This window comes from Botryllus schlosseri, chromosome 15 (genome assembly GCF_051294905.1).
Source record: "Botryllus schlosseri isolate E-star chromosome 15, Bs_hap1, whole genome shotgun sequence".
Classification (NCBI taxonomy): domain Eukaryota; kingdom Metazoa; phylum Chordata; class Ascidiacea; order Stolidobranchia; family Styelidae; genus Botryllus; species Botryllus schlosseri.
In genome coordinates, this window is record NC_137250.1 from 7,871,757 (window position 1) to 7,894,477 (window position 22,721).

At 40.5% G+C, this 22,721-nt stretch overlaps 1 protein-coding gene across 1 annotated transcript; it reads right to left on the bottom strand.

Annotated features, from left to right (window-relative positions):
• Positions 1-721: 721 nt before the first annotated feature.
• On the bottom strand, positions 722-22,314 carry LOC145458013 (mannan-binding lectin serine protease 2-like). The gene is made up of 15 exons (XM_080336310.1): positions 22,158-22,314; positions 21,198-21,432; positions 20,379-20,565; positions 16,907-17,068; positions 14,521-14,627; positions 13,981-14,073; positions 12,920-13,073; positions 12,597-12,785; positions 12,423-12,537; positions 11,225-11,331; positions 9,737-9,905; positions 6,264-6,380; positions 6,034-6,196; positions 3,844-4,049; positions 722-1,017 (listed from the first exon to the last, which is right to left on the bottom strand). Exons 1-15 carry the CDS (start codon positions 22,160-22,162, stop codon positions 816-818), a joined length of 2,211 nt encoding a protein of 736 aa, XP_080192436.1. The 5' UTR covers positions 22,163-22,314; the 3' UTR covers positions 722-815.
• Positions 22,315-22,721: the final 407 nt, after the last annotated feature.

Here is a 22,721-nt window from a genome sequence, read left to right on the forward strand (position 1 = left end):
ACATTCTGGATTATATCACACGTTGAATGATGTTGCTCAAGATTTTGTTCCGAAGTGACTAAAGTAGTCTAGGAAGCTACTGAAGTAGAAGTAGAAGTAGCGACGCAGAATTACACTCAAGTACGAGTAAAAGTAGTACTTTTCGAAGCAGCATGATTAGATTACTATTAGCCTGTCTCCTTATTTATTTGCCCGAGCTCCGGTTTATCCATGCATGGATGAAATTTCAAGAATAGGCCTATTATAGCTTAGTAGCGCATCGGTACATACTAGGGCAACTAGATAACTCGAATTTGATATTTAATTAGATATAAATTATAATTGGTTTATTCTAGTCGTATAATTAGAGCGAAATGCTGGTAGTCTAATTTGTGTTTATCCTGAAAATGCCGCAGATGAACTGCGTAGCCAAGCTTGGCGTGCACACATTTGTCATTCTCATGCTTATGAAAATTAATTCTGACTTGGTTTTGTTGTATTTCCTTGTAATTTGGAGTTTAATTCAATTCAATTTCCAAGTTTTTGCGAATTCAGTAATCCTAATTCTAATTTAACCGGAAAATAGAATTGTGTATAGCTATAATTCTAATTCTTAATCTACTTTAGAAGAGCTGGAAGTTTTCTGGTTGTCTAACTGAGCAGAGGTAGATTCTTTAGTAGCCTTGGCCTTGGTCTCTTGCTACAAATGCTGAACGGTGAACATGAATGCTATAACTTCAACTTATAGAGTTGATATCATTATGATGTTTATTATGCATACATGCAGCGGTGTCGCCTATTCAATTAGCTCATACATAGTTTATACTTTCGACCCATCACTTCAAGTCATCAGTGTTTTGCAATATCCAACGTACTACGACTTCGTTCAATTTCGTGAAGCTGGTGTACGTCGTGGTACTGCCGCATTCGTTCAACCCAAACGATACTAATCCCATCTCGTAGTAGAGCGAAGTCGCGTTATCTTCCATCACAAAAGCAGCACCCGAGTCTCCTTGGCAGGTTCCGCTATTTCCCTCCCTGCAATGACATTTTGATTAAGTACTTCTCAGTAATGACATTGGAGAAGACTTGGATAACTAGATAATTCTAGCTGTCTAATTGAACTTGTTAGAGGGAAATGCCGGTAATCTAAATCTGATCTAATTAGTGAAATGTTTCTATTTTCTAATTTCAATTCTATTCTACAGGAGAACTGCCTAGTGAGAAACGATCCGAGCTTGGTGTTCCGACATTTGTCATTTGCCATTCTCATACTTACGAGACTGAACTGTGGTTTGATATGAACTGACATTGATTTTGTTGTATATCTTTATAATTTGGGATTTAATTCAATTTTCAATTTTTTGAAAATTCGGTGATCCTAATCCTAATAACATATAAAAAATCTGAAATTTTTCTATTTGTCCAACTCTGCTTTGGAGATGTGCTACACTGCATTCGCTCATTTTTCACAGGGTCGACACAGAATGTTCAATTACTTTGACATTGCATGCGATGGTAACGGCCAACAAACAGCGTTCTACGTTGTCAAGACCGTGTTATAGTGTTTAACAATAGAATAGAAGAAGCCCTTGATACCGAATCGAAAAATGTTCTCCCAATCAAATTGAATCATGGGTCAAAACCAGGTCTATCTCCCAATAGTTTTCAAAATCAATCATGCGTAACATTCGGTAAAATATTTCTAGCGCAATTCTGTCCTCGCGAATACTATAAAGCAGGGGTGTCAAACATACGGCACGCGGGCCGCATCCGTCCCGGCAGACCATTTCATCCGGCCCGCGAAGCAATTATGAGCAGATTTGAAAAACTCTGGTATCATCCAGCACATTTAAAATAAATTTTATTTACAGAAGCGAAAAGCCTATTGCGAAACCGTCGCACTTCTGTATCAGGTACACACGTATACAGGCCTGATAATGAATTATTCAAGTAAACACACGGGCTTGGATTTTGAGGTAGCATTCTAGAATAATTTGGCTGGTGCGGCCCGCGACGCAGGTTGAGTTTGACACCCCTGCTATAAAGTAACACATCATATGAAAGCTGGCTTCGAGTGTAACCTGGCTGAGATATTTTACTCATTATTATTATTCGATTAGCAGTTGGGTCTAAATTAACTAGACAAATACTTTTGAAACCAGGTAATTTTCGGAGAAAAAAACGAGGATAAGTTTTTAAAAAACCTCGATGATATAAAATACAAAAGATTTTTCGAACTTAGCGCCCCCATAAGACACGCAATGAAATCACAATAACTAGCCAACCCGAAATAGTGCTACGTAGTGTTATGACAGAATAAACGAGGGACGCAAAACAAGCTATCAATAGGACTTGAACTAAGTCATATACTAGACTCAAGTACAAGTCGAGTCAACCCGAAAAGTTAATAAGTCCTGTTGAGAGTCATGTTGGATATTTAGGGAAGTGACTCGAGTACCTAAACCCTGCATTATACTGGTGCACCGTTCCAAAAGTGACTCACGTCCAATTGGCTACATATAGTAGAATGTATACTTTTATAATATAAAGTAAAAGTCCAGGATATATTATGTAGAAAGTAACAAAAATATAAGCTATTGATAACGTTGATCAACAACCAATTTGCTTCTGAGGCGAATGTGGTCGATCATGGGTAATTTGGGGTTGCTGATCACGAAAATTTAGTGGAAATTTTTTTGATTACTTCTAATTATAGAGATATAGCACCATACCATAGTGTGCTGACCATAGACACTAGCGTTGTTCAAAAAAAAAATTAAAAATTTTTGCGATTGGCTATAAAACGTTGCACACAAAATTTGGCTCAATTCAAACTAGTATAGGTGAGGAGCTACATTAATCTGAAAATTCTGAATTTATCATTAAAAAAACATTTTTTGTTCGTATTTCACAGTCTACTCCATAAAATTGTTGATTTGTTTTTACAAAATCGATGCAAAACAAATTTGACGCAATTAAAACTCGGAGACTCGAAGTGATTTGAGTTTTTCATCAATAATTCTGGGATCAATGCTATTTTTGTTAATCCGGAATTTTTATCTGCTATAACTTCGCTTCTACCGGATGGAACTGAGCAAAAATTGTTAGTCATCGTTATTTTAAACAACCTAACAATTTCATGGTGTTGACGGTAGAATTCTCAATTGATTCAAAATTTTTAATTTCCTGTAGCTTCACATCTACCAGTTGGAATTAAGGCAAATTTGGTATGCAACGTTTTATTTAGCCAACCTATCATTTTTATCAAAAAGTCACAATAATTTGAAAAAAACATTTAGTTTTCAACAACCCTAAATTGCACACTACGCAGTGGTCGCATTCTATCTTTTTTCAGCTGTTTCTATCACAAATGTCATATTTTTCAGCGGGTTCTGAATCTGATACAAAGGGTCATTGATGGTAATCAATAACGCTAACGGGTTCGCTGATCTCATAAGATTTCGTGAGACGGTTCAATAGAACCGGCGCGAACTGGCTGAATCCTTCCAATGTCTTGGTCCGTTTGTAGGAGTTGAACCATCATATGGCTATGTATGTACTTGTAATATACACCCATGTCCACATATAAGAGTTTGACATAGGACTATGCATATACACTGACACCATAGGGTCACTGTATTATGCATGGGGTGCACCAATACAAAAAAGTATACAAGGGACAGGAGTGCATCAAAACCTATGATACTTTTACGATTCAGCGTCCAGAAATTGATAGAAATCGACCCTTTTCTTATAGGAAGCAAACAACTTTTGAAAAATTCGTGAACAGTGTAACAAGCCACGGGCATTGCGGACATTCGATACGGAAGCAGAGGCAAGGTTGTGTTGAGGTCAACTCACTCATATCCAGCGCAGAACATATTATCCGTGACCACAAGATTCGCCGGAAGCTTCCTGCCAGCATCTTCATATCTTTTTCGGTAGCTACTCATACATGTCTCAGTCGCTATTATTGGAAACTCGGCGTGCAGCAAGAAATTCGACGCCTGTATTCCCGCGTTGAACAAACCCCAGGCCGCTACTTCACCTCTTCGAGTTGGAACGAGCTGGAATGTATCCATCGGACAATGTGAATGTGTCGGACTCCGGCACTTGAACTGATTTATCACGTGAGATGCGTGGCTTGCATTAACTATACCAAGTCTGGGTTCAATGATTCAAGAAGTTGAAGCTGAATAAAGTAATAATTTTAATGATCTGAGTCGAATAGTGAGAGGTGATTTTTTCGAGTACTGAAATTAGACTCTCCGTGCCACTAATAGTTAATACATAACGAGAATTATAGTTTCGGTACTATTTTCCACCGTGGATGGTTGTAAAAATCAAATGGTCGTATCACAGCATATGAAACGTGTAGTACAAAGCTACGCACAGCTACGAGTCAGGATCAATTAGCGGCAGGGTTACCATATTTAGGAATCTGAAAACGAGGATACTTTTATCAAATCATAGTAGTTAGTTTACCGAAATTGAAAACGGCTGATTTTGAAATAGTTACTGGAAATCTTGTTGTGTTGTCGAAACAAAAGGTCATCACTCTGACTTGACTCCCGAGTCACTAACTTTCTACCTATCGTTTTGTTGTGTTCACTAGAAAAAGGGCGTTTTTCAGATTTGACTCCCGCGTAGCCAGTCGTCTATCTTTTAGTTAGACCGAAATTGCCCGTCTTCCGTGGTCATTTTGGGCATTTTAGACTAAGAAGGAGGACACATTATCAAAAAGGAAGACATTTGGGCGAAGGGAGGACATATCTTGAAAAAGGAGGTCAAATCCTCCTAAAGGAGGACGTATGGCAACCCTAATCAACGGCATTGTCACAAAGTGCAATGAAATAGGTACGGTCGCAATTGAGGTTGCATTTAAAACAAAAATCAATTTAAAACAAACATGTTCAAAACAATACCCTTGTTTAAAACATGTTGTTGTTTGTTTTTTTTTCAATTTTTAAGGCCATGACGTCACGAATATGCAATTGTGACGTCATTGTGGATTGACATTGACAATTCAAAATATAGAGTAAATATAGCTCCTTTGACGTAATATCTACGTACTATAGCTGTTGAACCGACTACTTTGAGAGTTCCAACCATCGCATATCGTATACGTGGGCTAGATAGGGTGGTAATTGTCCGAAGGCTCCTGCAACATGTTTTTGGAAAGTATTTACACAATTATGGCATGATTTTACAACATTAAAAATACAATTTTTTTAAAAGGCCTTTGTTTAAAACACTATTTAAAACATCGCAATGAAATGTCAAATATTCTTTAATGTGATATTGAACTGGCAGCATGTTCTTTGTGGTAGCAGAAAAGTATTTGTTTGAACTTTTCACATTATTCATGCTGTTGTGACGTCGTATACTGAGTGACACTCAAACTCTCCACTCTAAGCCTAATAGCTGATTCCATTCCGTCTTCAGCTTGCCCGGACCCAATACCCAGTGATTTCGTTTAACACTACCAGAGGTAGTCTAATTAGTCATCGTTGGTACTCGTTACTGACCACCTCTGGGCACAACTTTTTATCAAGAAAACGAAAACGGGCTTTTTCTTTGAATTTAGTGTAAAAGTGTAACTTTATATTACTTCTGAATCAGAATATAGTATCAATGCTATGTCAGCAAGTTGCAACATTTGTATCTGAAAACTAATGTTATCACACACGCATACACAGCTGCGTAGCAAAGGTGGGCGAAGTAGAGGTCTACCGATTATCGACCTGGCCGATATTTGGAACTTTCCCGATAAGCGATGTCGGCATGTAAACATCAATATCGGTCGACCTCTAGTGCGAAAGCGCCAACGGGCGCTTGAAATTTTTACTTGGATATTGTGAAGTCATTCGCTTTCACAAAGTCTCATGAATGTTCGTGATGTCTCGTCGCTTGTCGAGAGATGGAGCATCTTTTATTTGTCGAAACTGCAGTTGAAAGAATGGAAAAACACGCCTTTCGCCCTCTTAAATTTTCCTCATGACTACGCCTTATGAGACACACACACTATAACACACCATTAGGCATTCTCACCATGGAAAATTGATCGCCTGTCGTTGGAATACAAACTGGTCGGATGGCATCGCTCATAATTATAGTTTCGCTGAGTTTGAACAAGGCAATGTCATAATCCCATTTGCTCCCAGACTTTGTGTCGTAGGACCCGTGTATCAGGCTTTTTTCGACTTGTACATATCTTTGAACAACGTAGATTACAAATCACTTAGTTGATGAAGCTCAATATATCAGCGGACAGCACGTACTTGACTTGACTTTCATCAACAGTTCGGTTTGGAACTCCAAGCCACACGTGAATATGATTCACCTGTCGAACGTGACCAACGGTATCGAGTGCACAATGGGCTGCCGTTAGAACGTAGCTGAGAATACAAAATGTATCATACAAGCAGATGCAGATACAATCGTCAAACTACTACGGAGACGACGTGGTCGATCAACGATCGTAATAGGCACCAGTGTTGGGGTGACTCGAGTCATGATTTGACTCGAGTCAGACTCGGGTCACCTTTTCGTATGACTTGACTTGACTTGAGTCACTTTGCTAAAGTGACTTGACTTGACTCGGCGTATCAGAAATGTGGATTGACGTGCTACTCGGAGCAAAATTCACGAGTCAGTTTCAAGTGAGCAAGTAATTGGTGTCGATAAAATCACGATATCTTGCATGTGGTCAGATTGTTCGCGAAACGCTGCTGTAACCCGTGAGAGCGACCAATCATTCAATGATCGTGCGTTTTACCAATCCTCCATCGTGCCCTCACAGATAAATTGACCGCAAACGAAGTGATCGAAGCTTACAGTTTACGTTGTCGTGAACTAGTAGCGAAGTAATTCAAGAGCAAAATGAATATTTCTGTTCTTTGTTCTTACCTTAACCCAGGGGTGTCAAACATACGACCCGCCAGACCATTTAATACGGCCCGCGAAGCAATTACGAGTAGATTGAAAAATAGTTGTATTACCCAGCATATTTATAACAAATATCAAGATTTGATAGTAAGAATACTTTCCTTAAACAATCCCTCAAGACAGCAATGTTCAATGTTCATAGGCCACATTATAACCATCCGCAGAGGACAAAAGAGTGTACAGACTGCACACCGAGTAGCCTACATAGTCTTATGGAAAAAATGGCCCTTTAGTAATTGTCAACGGAAGCGAAAACGCCTGCGCGACACCGCCACATACAGATTAGAAAACCAACGTCCACATTTACAGTCGTTTTTGTCACAACGCATAGACAGGGCAGGGCTAATGACTAAAACAAAGGGAGCATGGAAATATGCCATGCAACTTATACCGCCGTTAGAGCGATCAACGCCGACCATTCAATAGGCCAATCATCGTATTTTTTGCCAATTCTGTTGTTTGCGGTGTTGCTAGAATAGAACCCTTATGATCCGTGAAATTATGTATTATACTACGTTTTATATACGCTAGAATTGCTAGATGATTAAATATTTACGTGAAAAATAGGGGAATCGCTTTTACGGTGACATTTTGGAATCATTTGACTGCTCCGGCCCGCGAGCGATCCGAAGGTTTCAATTCTGCTCGCGACACAAGTCGATTTTGACACTCCTGCTTAACCAAATCTCATGTTTTATCGAAATTGAATTTGACTATAGTTTACATAGTCCTCAACCATTGGCGCAGGCTCGAATTGTATCATATCAATTTGTAGATGGGTAATGTATTGCATCTTATCAATTCGTTTCTCTATTCTCTATTCTCTATTCTCTATATTGGCTGGTAACTATAGACTGATCGAGACTATGCAATTACTTACGTAGTTTAACAGCTCTACGTATATGTCAGCGATGCAGTGCCTTCTTGCGTGTATATTTAACTTGATCGTTCATCGGTTCAGAATCAATGACCACTCAATCTGTGTTTCAGAGAGCTGGCAAAATGCAATGACGTAATCATGCCTTATACTTTGAAAAGGCAACTTGACTTGAATTGTGACTTGACTCGTGACTTGACTTGACTTGATTTGACTTGACTTGACTCGAGTCACCTCCAAAAATCGAGTGACTTGACTTGACTCGAGTCACCTTCGAAAATCGATTGACCTGACTTGACTCGAGTCAAAATGTGCAATGACTCGAAATGACTCGTGACTCGAAGGTAGTGACTTGATCCCAACACTGAAGGTACCCTGTCATTGGTATCCTAGTCCAAAAAATTTCTAATTGAAGTGAAAAAACTCTAGACAACGATGGTGTCGAATTAAAGCAAGATGTGTCATCATACTGCATGATACAAGCCTGACGCTTATACATTGGAAATGATCGCCAGTTTCTTTGAATTGAAGATGGCAATCAAGATGGTTCAGGTCAACCCAAATTTTGTTTTGCACCCCAAAAATAGTAAATCTACGTCACAGACGCCATGGCCCCGGCAAGCAACGTAAAAGAGTGGTGCGCACGTGAGTAATGCAAATACAAATACAGTTAGATAATGCACAATTTCTTTGAGGTACAGAACTTCAATATACAATTGAATAGTATATACATATAAAAATGAACCCAAATATTTTCGGCTGACACTCGTCAAGGGTGATCGTCAGCAACTATTAGGGATTTGAAAGAATATTGTACATCAACAATCGTGTTACAGAATATGATGTCACCAGCATGAAATTTCGAATATAAGAGAGCGTTCAATGTACTATTTTAGATGGTACACGAACTCCTATTGTTGACACAGCCTTGGCTGGTGTATTTTGATAAAAGTCGACTACAAGGCATACAAATTAAAGTGTGAACGGCCCCTCCCAACAACGCGAAATCTATCGTCTCGGTGATTTTTCGCACAAGTGGGATTATCCAACAGATGTTTGCCTATGGCAGAATTTATGACCTATGATTGCTCAGCGCCACGCTTGAGTGGATGAGTCAAGGGTGAGCTTTTCACCGAGCCCCCATGACTCGACTTGCCGGAGGTAACTGCATGCGAGGAAAAATTCTACCAACATGCAACCATAAAGAAAATAATAGAGTGAAACATTTTAATATCGTACAGAACGATTGAAGTGTTTTACGTCCAACTGTTCCATTGGAGTCACATCTTCCCTATTCAACACAGTAACATTAGACTTTATTTCCAAACAGTTGAAAGTATGTAGTCAAGTATAGCTCTAAATAAAAAGAGATATGTCATATATTGTATGATATACAAGCCATTCATGTCATATAGGAAATGATGTCCAGTTTCTGCTGTTGTTGAGAGCATTGCAAGACGGCGGATTAAAAGAAAAAACGACATCTGGGATGAACAGACGGGGGCGTGCTCTCTGTACGTTGCTAAGATTTGATAAATGGCCTGACTATAATTCTATTTGTTTCCCAAAGGCATGACTTAGTGAACAATAAAAACTGCAGACAAATTTGTCATGTTGACGTGATGCTTGTGGAAGTGTAAAGATCCTTACCATCAGTCAATTCTTTTCGTCTTGTGGATGATATCCCTTAAATTCCTCACAATTGGTGTATGAGCACAGCAAATTTTAAATAATTTTCGGGACGTCTTTGGTCACCACTATTAGCGTATCATACAAATTCTATCGGTTATCATTAGGCTTTGGACGTGGTGCATGCAGTGTTTTAATCATCTCATTTGCTCCTATACATTCACTCATTACAGTCTAGCAACTGATGTCAACTTCGCGTTCGACTTTCAAACATGTATCAAAGGTATTCACTAGTCTTACTTGGGACTGATCAACGTTCCGCTGCATAGCCCGACTTGAGCTGCCAAATTTCTGGTGCTTCCGAAATTAAGGAAGACTGACCAAGGCCACTCGTGCAACTTGGAAAGAGTCCCCCCGGATATTTGGGGTTTGAACAGGCTGTTGTCTTCCGCCCCTTTGACACCACACACTGAAGATAGTTAAAAATGTTTTCAACTACTGGTATTTAGGTTAGATAACCTGGTTTGGGAAAAACGGAATCGCGTAATCTCAAAATGTAGCGAACACTCAGGACGGCCATGGATAGAGTACGGCAAGGGAGGTTGGTAGGATTACTCTTGACAACGCCTGGAAAAAACAGGCAATATGTCACTGGGTCAGTAAACGTGCAAGTTAAATCCGTGAATACATTGTGTCACAGTTATGCCTCTGCTTACTATACTCTACTTCATGGGCGGGCAACATACGGCCCGCGGGTCGGATCCGGCCCGCGAAGCGATTTTGTCTGGCCCGCGGACGTTTTCCCGTCTTACATGATAATGTGACCCGCGACCCCAGTCTGCCGAGATTCCTCAGTACTTGCTTAAACGTCAAATTTTAGTGTCTGTATGTTATTATATACGTGTGTGCGCGCACTGCGCAGCGTGCGAGAGTAGAGCTTACGCGTATGTTCGGCATTTATCATGTACTCAACGTTATAGAATTGATATCTTGGTAAATTTGGGGTACCGAGCTTATCGAACTCCTTGAAATCATAATTAGGGATTGCACCGTAGTGTCCTATATGGCGTGGACACAAGCAAATATCACGGCTCAGTGAAATTGGTCTACGTCACACTTTCCATTTGGCTAAAGGCAATTTGGCAGTAATAAGGCAACTATGCCGTCTGGGGAGCTCAGGAGCAAGTGCGCACGAGAGTGAGAGTGTAAATGCTCAATTGGTTGCGCAACAATGGCCATTGCGCTTGCGGTTTGCGCTGCTCTCACTGAGGTCCCAGACGGCATGGTCGTGTCACAATACCAAACTCCGTTACAATGCAACATTCTAGGGGGATTTTGAGGGGTTCCATAGGACCACGAGCCGAATAAAATTTATATTTTCGCAATCAGCACCTCGGTAGCATTCGATTGATACCCGTTTCATCAAATCTCGCGCTAATAGGCAAGCTGGTCACTATAGGACAATTTGATTGCACTGTGTGTTAATTGATCAGAGAAAAGCAGACATGGCGGCGTCTGTATGACAATTCTGTTCTCAAATACGCAGTGTCTTCGTCATTATCGGCGAGAAATAGCTTTGAAGTGACACTGCTGTCGTTAAAAGATATACAAGGAACAAATCGTATTTAATGAATATGTGGATAAATGGGCGAATAATGTATCGATTCAGCAATCCGGCCCGTCAAGTACTTAATTTTCCTGTATCCGGCCCGCCGACTGGAGAAGTTGCCCGCCCTTGCTCTACTTTATAACTATGTCACTCCACAGAACACTTGTAAACACACTCACTTGGCCTGCATTCTGGAATATCGCTACCACCAGTGGACACGCCATGCGGAATCCATTTCTTGGTGTGTTCACATTTCCAAGTAGCATATCCTCTCGTTTGCTTGTACCTTTCGTTGCATAGCACATAGCACAGTCAGAGTTAAATCACAGGCGATAATGTTGTCGCACTGATTTTCTCACTAGAACGATGCACTACAACTTTACAGCGCTAAAGTTCGCCAGTTGAAAGGGGGTTTTTGGAGTTTATTGAGATGATGATCGTGGATTGTGATCGAGAAGAATTGATCATTGCGACGTGTGGCAATGTCTATCGGCAATGATAGTGGTACTTTTAGAAATGGTGTGATTTGGTCCAATATCTTTCAATCACAGACCGAGCGATTAATGTGGGATAGACTTATAATACGTTTTACGTTACTGTATTAGGGAGTATATTTTGCAGATAACCTCGCCCATAATATAGTTTGAAAATGTGATGCAAGTAGCTCAACCAAAGAAATCCGACCCGTGACCCAAATTCAGTTGGACACCCCTAGTATCTATTCTAATCCTTGCAATTCGACGACCAGCACCTGCAATCCCACATCGATCCAGTGCTATCGGGCATTTGAAATTCGATGATGAACTAGAACCCGCCGAAAATATTTCGATTCCGTTTAGTGAGCGAACATTAATTCATGTTGAATTAGAGCATTTAGGGTAATAACTAATCTCCATGCGTGTCGAAAGTTATTTGAAAGAAAGAGAGAGAGAAGGGGGTATTCGTTTTCGCCTGCACCATCGAGATACTTTTGACGACGGAGATGCCATACGAGCGTAAGGTCATCTAGTCAGCACCCCCTCCCCCATTTTTTCCTCCATGCTATCCGTGGATGCTGAGCGCCAAGCAGGATAGCTGCGGATACCAGTTTGAGTCTTTGGTCTGACCCGGCCCACGACCTACCGATCAAGAAGCGGGACGCATCACCATTACACTATCTCGTGAAGCTGCAACATTCCTACACCAAAGGGCCTGAAATGCGTGCTCCCTGCATAGTCACGACATCGCACATGGCGAAACAGAGACAAGATAGGCTTACATATGGACTTAGTTTTAGCGCACTTTTGCCCTGACAGTTATTGCAGACGCAAAGGCAAGAGGTATCCTGCCATGATTAGGTACAAAAACACTGATATACTATAGGGTGAAACAATTTACCACTGGTTGCATCGTACTGTAACTTCCTCCAAATAAGTAAATTCCTTCTCAGCAAAATGCACGATATGGGAATACTCTACTGCGGTCAAATGGTCGGGAGATCCGCACGATATTACTGAAATGTCAGAAAGCGTTGCTTGACATTGCAAATAAATTAGGATTTTGCTGTTTTACTTTGACATCGCGGCTCGTCGTGAGTCCATACCCCGTCGTTGTTGCATACGGTACGGTGGTGGCCTACCATGTCAAATCCAAGGTCGCAAGCGAATGTCACCGCATCCTCGAATTCGTAGTAGCTTTTTTCATTAGTTGAAGTGATTGTTCCATTAATTGGCGCTCGCAACTGTTTCAAGCATCGTATCCCTGAATATCAAATATAGAATTCAATACTAATGGTGGATCGATGTTGGCAATCTATCTGTGACGGCACCGGTGAGTTGACATTACTTCGTGGTCCCGAACTTCAAATCATAGTTGCATATTGTAAGATATCTTACGACTGGTGTTGTAGTGGAACCGGAATCCGGTTGCCTCCACGGACAGGTCAGATTGAAACCGGACTGTCACGTCCCGTGTGTTGAGATCCCAGGTGCGATTGACATGCGGTGGAATGGAGCCACAATACGTTTCGGAGCTGTCCTTGTACTGGATCTGAGAGATTAAGGGTTTCATGTTAAACAAATGGTGTTTTAAACAGTGTTTTAAAAATGCCTTAAAAGAAATAGTTTTTTTTTTCAACCATAAAATCATGCCATAATTCTGTAAATACTTTCGAGAAAACATTTAATATCCGCCTAGAGACGATTGGCACCATATAGTCGACGTATACGATATGGAATGGTTGCTTGGAACTCTCGAAATCGTCGTCGGTTCAACAGTTATAGCACGTATGTAATAGATCATTGGAACGGGAATGGGTGTTCTAATGATGGCCACCGACCGTAACAATGCTGCATAACGATGTAGTCCTGGTTAAAGATATTTTGGTCCGTTTAACACCGGGGGCGGAACCGTTTTCGTCAAACGAGCGATATTTTCACTATATTTCAATGTCAAACCAATGTGACGTCACCATCAAACAAAAATCGATCAAAAAACATGCTTTAAACAAGGGCCATGTTTTGAACATGTTTATTTTAAATTGATTTTTATTTTAAATGCAACCCTAGATAGATTGCAAAGAGGGGTTTTATGTGAATTTTGATGTTATAGATCTCGTCAGAACATATCATAAATAAAAATTAATGGTATGTGAATCGGGTTAGGTATCTAATGGCGTTGAATGATAAACATTTACATCATCTTTATATCGCTTTCAAAACCGTATTCATTGCAGTAAAGAATTAATTAACTCGAATTCTTTTCGTGTGTCCTTATCAAGAGTCAATGGCACAATAACAAGCACATAAGAAAGAGATGTTTCTATATGTGCTTGTTATGGTGCCGTTACCTCTTGATAATGGACACACGAAAAGTCTTCGAGTTAATAAAGTCATCTTTATATCGTAAAAGTGACCATAGGTAAACACTGCGATTGGCTTCATTAAAATATACTCACATTGAGCGTATCATACACACAGCCTTCGTCAACGTGTTCCTCAATGTCAAAAGGCTCAAAAAATGTCACGCTGATCGAAAATCCTTTCGGTACCTGCGCAGCAATACACAATACGCATGTATTACCATATATTCATTGGGACAGGAAATGGACTATACAGAAACCAGTAACCAGTAACTTTAATCTAATTATACGATTTAGATTTTAGATCGTAATGTAGGCAATAGACATACTCAAAATATTGTATCACTCTGTCCTGTGGGGCGGCAAGAACGCTAAGTTGATGTATGTGAAGAAAAGCTATTGCAGACCCCTGCATGAGCCAATATTTTCAATGTGCATTAATGTATCATCGTCCGCAAAATACGTAAACTTGGCAATGCTGTTGTAGAATGCGGAAATATTCAATAATACCCGATAAAGTAGATAGACCTTTATATACTTGTGTGAAGCACAACATAATATGAAAGAGTATGTGTTCAACAGAAGATACATGGATAACGGGGTTGATGGTTGTGCCATATTCGTATTGACACTCACGTTTATATCCCATTGGCAGTTGGAAAGCTTGCCATACGGTAGAGGATAATCAGGGCTTTTTATCTCCCCCTCCAAGTCGGTTAGATGTTGATTTTCACAGAATTTCGCTGAAATATAATAATAGAAATTTAGAAAAAATGATCCTGGCCAATTCAAAGTTACCGGAGACAGAGCGAGATACAAAATAGGCCTCAATTTTCTGCAGTGTGGTCGACGATAGAGATACGTGGAGTCAACCAAAGTCCTATTACAATTAAATGAATATATTCGGATCACGAGTGTCATTCTAGACCAGTGGTTCTCAACCGGTGTGCCGCGGCACACTAGTGTGCCAATTGGACTGCTCAGGTGTGCCGCGAGCAAATGTGGTAAACTATATCGAAGTATAACAAAAATCCAAATTTTGAGTGTGTCATTGTTGGTTTTTCTGTTGAATTTACCCGATCAAGACGCGCGATGTCCAATCCGATGCAGTGAACACTGAACAGATTTATGGATGTCAAAACGACCATAGTTACGGTATCTCAATGTAGTATCTCAATCTGGCATCCCCATTAGGTCATGGATTGGGTGTTTCTCTGGGCTTTTTATTGTAAAGACGCTCTGAGCACAGCAACGTATAGGGGCGGAGAAGCCCATAAATCTGCGACGCTTCATAACTTGCTACTGCACTGCCATGAATCAAACTGGGGCCTCCACCGTCAATGGGTATGATACGCTAGTTTGCCCACATATAGTAGCGTTTATGACGGTGATAAGTAAACTCGGGCAATTGGATCGTGATATTGAGGTGTGGCCGAAGGTGTTCACCTTTTACTTGTCACCCCCATCAGAACCAGAGGCAGAACAGGGACATGACGCAGGTTGATGACATTTTTCTGTTTCTATTTGTAGTCGTATTCTTGACATGTTTTCGTGATCGATGATCACAACTTATAGCACGGCCCACTTTTCGTAAGACGCTGCTTTTGCAGATCGGAGGACCAGTAGGAGCCTATATAAACCTCCAACACCTAAGAAGGCATTCCCATCATCGAGAAATGAACTCATTTGGCAGTGATGTTCATGTTTGAAAATTAGAATTTGCCAACATAGATATTCACATTGGGATTGTTAGGTAGCGTGTCAGCACTGCAGGTAAAATGTAGGCTCGTGGCGCAACGTTATGTTGCAGGCAACAAATCTGAGGATTGAGAAGTAAAGTTGATCAATTTATATCAGTCAAACAAATTTCCCCGTCGCTGAGGTTTATTATCCCGGTTTGTTGGGACTACAATTGAACTGCGGGTGGGTGCCCGTAACATTATTGAGGTATTGCTATTCTCACAGGTGCTATTACATGATCTGCGTGGAAATGCGTTTGGCATCAATGTATAATAAATACACCTCACGCCTTTGTATTTGTTAGTGGCGATCGTGATTGGTCTCTTCGATGCGACGGTTAATTACATCGACAATGCTCAGACTTAAGTTTAAACGATATCTCAGCAGGCCAGTTATGTGGTAACAGCGGTAAAAGCTGATAATTCAAAACCTCACACGGAAGCGGAAAAAGTTCTTCTTCCTGCCTGCAATGAAATTGTGAAAAAAATGTTTGGGAAGAATTGAAAACCATTCCCATGTCAAATGATACCATTCGTAGACGTATTTGTGACATGTCCGTAGAGATAAAAGAATACTCCGAAAAGGTAGAAGTACTCCGTCAGTGACCACCTCTGTAAGACTGTGGTTGCTGCTATACGCATTCTAGTAGTTTGCCTGTGCCGTAAGTCAAATGAGTTCAGAATCACTGTGCTGGTGTGCCGCGAACTATTCTTCATTTTCAAAGTGTGCCGCGAGGCCAATAAGGTTGAGAACCACTGTTCTAGACTGTCAATTCCAATAAGTTCAACACTTTCAGTGCTGTGCCTATACAAAAAAAAACGACTCGTGCGTGTGATAGTTAGATTCACCCTCCATATGGGCGTGGGGTTTTTCAAAAATACCTTTTTTTCAGATTTTTCTGGCTATTAGCTAAAATTGTTAGGTTGGAACCTAACTTCTACCAGCTTGAGTTAAGCCAAATTTCCTTTGTATCGTTTTATTGGACTACTTGATATTTCAAGTAAAATTTAAAAAAAAAATATAAAATAAATTCACAATTTTCCAACTCTGACAGCTTCACTTCTACTTGTTGGATTTGAGTCAAATTTAGTGTGCAATGTTATTTTAGCCAACCTAGCAATTATTGCTAATAGCCCCAAAAATATTAAAAATGGTATTATTTAACAACGCTAATGCAGTTGGGTGCGACTGCACAGCTCATTAACAATAGCAGAAACATTATTACCCAGGGCGCAATGCGGAACTTGTGACTCATTGTAGTAAATTAAATTGTATTGCATACCAACGCAAGTGTGATTGTTCGGAGCCAACTCGAAGCCTGCCCTGCAGTCGCAGTAGTACGATCCGGGTATGTTGACGCAAAAGTGGTTGCACGTTAGAAGCTCGTCCCAATCTTCAATTATAGTACGCTTCTTGTGATCCAGTATGGCGCACTCATCGATATCTGAAACAGGTGAAGAAGTTAGGTATTAGTAGGGTTTTCTGCAACGAAAGATCACTAGCAAACATTATACATCATCTAACTAAACAGCCATTTCGCTGTGTCATTGAAATGCGCGTTCGCTACGATGCCCATAGAATTGCTGGATCTTCAGTGGTTCTAAAACTCTTCAGAGTGCGACCAATGTTCCCTCTTAATTTTTCACGAGTCTGCGCACACTTACCAACTTACTGCGCAGACCCTTGGACAACAGTGCGTAACGACTACAAAAGTAGGTCATCATTTCGGATTTTTTTTGTGCGCAACTCAGATTTTCTGTGCGCATAGATCGTGTCAGCATTGCGCATTTGAGCACGTGCGCAGCTTAGAGGGAACATTGAGTGTGACCCAAATCTGAGTTTAATGACATCTATCGACCCAAGCCTCACACCGTGAAAAGAATGCATTACCAATGTTAGAATGCTACGATTTGCGGGAATGTATGCAATAGAGAAGGTGCAAACAATTAATTGTACGGAACACAATTCTATGAAGCGTGATTCATTACAAAAAGTCATTGATTCAGCGAGGAGGATCCGTGGTTGTCATCTGACATTTATCGATAGCATTATTTACGCACACTCTTTTGTATTCGGCTCTACGCGCATGCCAATCATCCGTAAGTAAGAAAAATCACAAGTAGGCTATTACTGTTCTTAAATGTGAATGGACATAAGTTTCTAGATACACCGGTCTTCATGAATGAATTTTAGTAATAATATAGGTTCTTGCATAATTTATCGGGATTTTTAGTCCTCTCTCAGTCATGCAATGACTTGTACCGGTGAAGGGGGTGTTATGTTCGTGTATTTACGTTGGTATCGTTTCACTCTTATTTGTCTAGGATTAGTAATTACCGCCAATCATTATTTCCTCGTGTGTCGTGCTTTGTATTTATACCCTGTGTTCTGTTGTGTACTGGTCTTTCGTTTCAACTGAACTCTGGATCGTGTGACCGGTCTTAAAGTTATTCTTTCTGCTGTACAATATACTGATTTCATATTGCAACCTCGTCGTATGAGTTATTGTTCAAACAAGTCAAGAACATAACAGGGGATGTTCGAATAATGACCTATAATTATGCAATATACATCCTAATGGAATCATGTTCATGCGTAACCAATAACCGCATTTCTGCGAGTGTTGCTTATTCAATGTAGTACCCTACACATGGTGCACTTGGACATTGTCAATTACCCAGGAGATCCCAGGAGATAATGTTGTTGCAAGATATTCAGCAAATATCACAACGATCGCTCTGGTGCGGTCGCGACCCATACTTTTAGAACCCCTGATGCATCATGATATTTAGGAAATAACTTGAAGATATGTAGGGTTACCATACGTCCTCCTTTACAGCTTTTAGAGCTAAGACATTGGGTAGAGTGAAAATGGACATAAACGACGCTAAATAGGAAATTAGTGGTTCGAACGACACTGACGACCTTTTTTGTCACCCTACCACGAGGTGGGGAAAATTTACCATTTCCTTGCATTATTCTAAGTTTGAAAATTTTGCAAAAGTGTCCTTTAGCGACTCCTAAATATGGTAACCCTATCGGAATCAACCATATATCCAACACATTCGTTAAAAGTTATTTGAGACTTATAGTAGTCAGGTCGTGTTATTTTTGGCATTTCAGGAACCGCCGTGTTATTTTTGGCATTTCAGGAACCAGATGCCAAAACCGCCAAAAATAAAAATTTGAAAATGCCAAAAATTGCTTGCTACACTATTAGCAGGCTGTGTTATTTTTGGCATATGCCAAAAATTGCTTATTTTTGCATATGCCAAAAATAACACAGCCTGCTAATAGTGTATTTCGTTCATGGTGTTGTTTTAGCAGGACCGCGTTACAAGCGAGCAGAGCATGTGTGAAGGGCAGGTTTCTTAATCTGGGTCCAGCCCACCCATTAGGGGTGAAAGGATAGCGTCCTAAATGATGTGGACACAGCAAGATTGAACGGCTGACTGCATTTGGTTTACGTAATACTTTTCATTTGTCCAAAGGCAATTTTACGGCCATTTTTGACCGGCTTGCCGAGCGCTAAATTTGATAAAACGGGTATCAATGGAAAGCTGCTGCTGTACTCATTACTAAAATATAAATTGCATTCTGCTCATGTATCTGGAACCCCCAAAATCAACCACGATTTTTGCATCGTAATCGAGTTGAACATTATTGTGACGCAACAAACTGTCTGGCTGTTTCTTAGCTGCAATCTCGTTTGGCGAGACAGTCCTGTTGCGACAATATTCTTAAACAAGCTAAACTTCCCAGGACTCTTCCATGTGAGTTGGTAAAATTAAAGCCATCTGAAGTGACAAAAGTCCTCTGAAAATATCTCGGTAGACTGAAGGAGATGGGATGGTCGGGCTACAAAATAGGATGTGTTGAGAGGCAACACAGGAAATGTATCGGGAAGAAAATTCTTTCCGCGATGAGATCTCTTTTCATGATGCTTGTAAGCCGGTTCGGCCCTTTGAAGGTTTGGAAGCTCTGAAAACTTTTGTGGAGGACTGGTAACATTCTTTCCCTCAACGGCTACTGAGGACTGGTAACATTCTTTCCCTCAACGGCTACTGTTGAAGCCGATATTTCCCAGATTCATTGGGTGAAAATGAATTCAGGAGAAACTCAACTGACCCGAGTTTGAGGCATTGTTACAGTGCAAACAATTCAAGTCTAGTCAACAGCTGTAACAATCAGGTGTTGAGCGTGTTTGTTAGGCTTTTCTTTCTTTTCGCTTATTGGCACCGGATACGGCACATTTTGTGGTTTCGTTTGATATTATTGACCTATGAAATCGTTAGTTTTTTTTCTTCCAATTGTTTGTTGGGACTGATATAAGTGGATGCTGCATATTTTGTGGTTTCCTTTGATAAACTGACCCAAATAAATCGTTTATGACTAATTCGAGTCTGAAACTATCTATTTAGAGGACGATGCCAAAACTGCCAAACATAAAAACTGAAAAATACCAAAAATAAGATATTTTTGGCAGTTTTGGCATATGCCAAAAATAACACGGCCTGCTTATAGTTAACCATATAGGCCGTATTGTCCATAAGTAATATCATAGAGTGGTATGAGTCATTAAATGAAGTGTATTGAGTTGCGAGATTTTGGATTTCAAGACGTTGACTTCTGAAAATTTGGAAGTGCGACGGTGACGCACCAGCACGGTCTGTATGATCCATTGATCATTCAAACGAAAGTGAACAACATTTCTTACATAAATACATCAATACACTCATATTTGGCTTTCATACCGGTTTCAACGTAATGACTGGAAAACCCAGTCGGGGTGATATCTTCGTTTGAGTAGTCCGTCACGAATCGAACAGTGATGGAGTTGTTTTGCGAGTAGTACCACCTATTGATGCGAGGAGTGCTGGAATAATGGTGTAGTGAAGGGTTTCCACAAAATCGTTCAAGCTCCTCTCCGCCTTCAGTGATCTGTTACAAATACGCTTGACGTGGATATTCGTCAATGTATCTTGTATATACATCGCATGTCTATAACGCTGACATGTCAGTAAATCATTCCTGAAAAGCTCTTTCTAGGATAACATCATTACACATCGGTTTTGGTACTATGTCCTGCGCAAAATTTATACTGTCATAAAATAACACAATGCAGAAAACTTCGAGCACCACGTCGAATTTTTATCTATATATCTGGTATTCAGTATCTGCCTGTGTAGGATAGGTAGCCACTGCCAGGTGCAGACGTTATAGCCTTGAAACGGATAATACATCTGGCAACTAATGCGACAAAGGAGTTTAAAACAATGAAAAGGAGGACCGCATTCACTTTCTGAGTCAAGGTAGACAGCCCACATACTGCGGTTCTGAGCGCACAAAATTTATACCAGGAGCAAGCTACGCGATCCACTAAATATGCTTTGTATTCGTTTTCTTGATCGCATATGACGCAAATGTTTAGTGATCACTGTGCGATACTGACAACATGAAATCCTCGGACCAGTGCTTCATACTAGCGCGTACATAGTTTCGTGGCTTCCCTGGCGCGCATACTGTTGGTGTAAGTTAGAATCTCTAATCTCTAGCAAACATTGAACTCTCACCAAAAGGTAGTCGTATACACAGGGTCTTTCGTCGTAGGAGTCTTCTAAATCGAAAGCAGTAAATTTAAACTTGATCTTATATCCTTTCCGGACTTCAATACTCCATTCCTCAGTTATATCGTTGTGGTAAGGCTCGGGGAAGTTTGGCGACTCGAAGTACCCATGAGACCCCCGTAGGTGGGTGATTCCTTGGACGGTACAGATGACGTACACCAATACAATCCATGGTGATACCCTAAAATATTAGCAGGATTGGGATAGCCTCGCAAAGAGGGATGCATGACATGTATGTGACCGACTTGCAGACACCATTTTTTTCAGTTTGTCGACGTATATTCCATAGATTCAAGTAGTGAGAAGAAAGCCTACAATATATGTATTGTTATATGACCTGCATATACTGTATGCATCTAATTTGGTCATACATAATGACTATAGTTACTAGTGCTCCAAAATCCTTGGCTTACTTAGGCCTACGTTCCAAATTTATGTGGTATTTTGGAAATATAATAATGATGACAACACATTAGAATTCAATCGATAATAATAAAACGAATACTGCCTGGAGCGGCAGATCGCTTGATCACAATATTAGTACTCGACTTCACTATGTCTCATATTCCCTTTTGATTAAATGCGGAAGTTTTTCCCTTAGTTCTTCGCTTTTTTTGTAATGTTACGGATTCTCTCTACCTTTCTCTTCTACGAGACACAATAAACTGAAATGAGTTGCCCATTATTTACTGCATCAGTGCTATTCACGATCAAATTCCCTCTCATACGTGGCGTATGAGCCACTAACTGTGCCAATGTCAGATAACGTCGAGTTCCGAGCGGTTGGCTATTACGTTCAAACAGACAGCCGGCAACGCTTGACCAGATAGTAACAAAATCGAAGCGTTTCCCAACAATTATATATCCCCGGAACGGAACTTCAATTATACGGAATCCGTTCATTACCTCATAGTGAATTGTCCCTGCTTGTAAGCGCTGTACTCGTTTCAGCAGCTGAAACGCAAATGATCATCGTTGCGAAAAATAAGCTTTTTGCCGCGAGGCGTGTATTTCCAAGTAGATCTCCTCCGTTGTTTTGATGCGTAAGACATTTTCTTTGACAAATAATGTTCGTGGACCGATCTCTGTATGCACGCAGCATTGCGAATTTGCGATAGCAACTGACATTCCAAGCACGGACGTATGAATTACCTGACATGGCGCCCCATCCCAAAGCTACCGTCTTAGCGTTCTTGCGCATTAAGACTTCGGAATTTCCATACGGCAGGCAACTAGGCCGAACCTGGGAAACATCAACCGGAACCTTTCTAATATCAGATATCCATTATCCACCGACATCTACTTGATCCACACAATGCACTGGGCAATATGAAATTTGCTATTTCGTCAGGGTTAAATTCGACCAAATTCATTCAGTTCCATGAAAATTGAGTTTTGCTAGTTCAGTTTGTTGACAAGTACACATTGCACTTTCTCGTGGGTAACAGTTGGGTCACCGCTTCAAAATGA

Excerpts from the sequence above, each read along its gene's own strand:
- LOC145458013 (XM_080336310.1), bottom strand. Across the intron at positions 17,069-20,378 it reads CAGTCATTACGTTGAAACCG|ATATCGATGAGTGCGCCATA; the intron begins GTATGAAAGCCA and ends CACCTGTTTCAG. Across the intron at positions 12,538-12,596 it reads CGACGAGCCGCGATGTCAAA|TAATATCGTGCGGATCTCCC; the intron begins GTAAAACAGCAA and ends CTGACATTTCAG.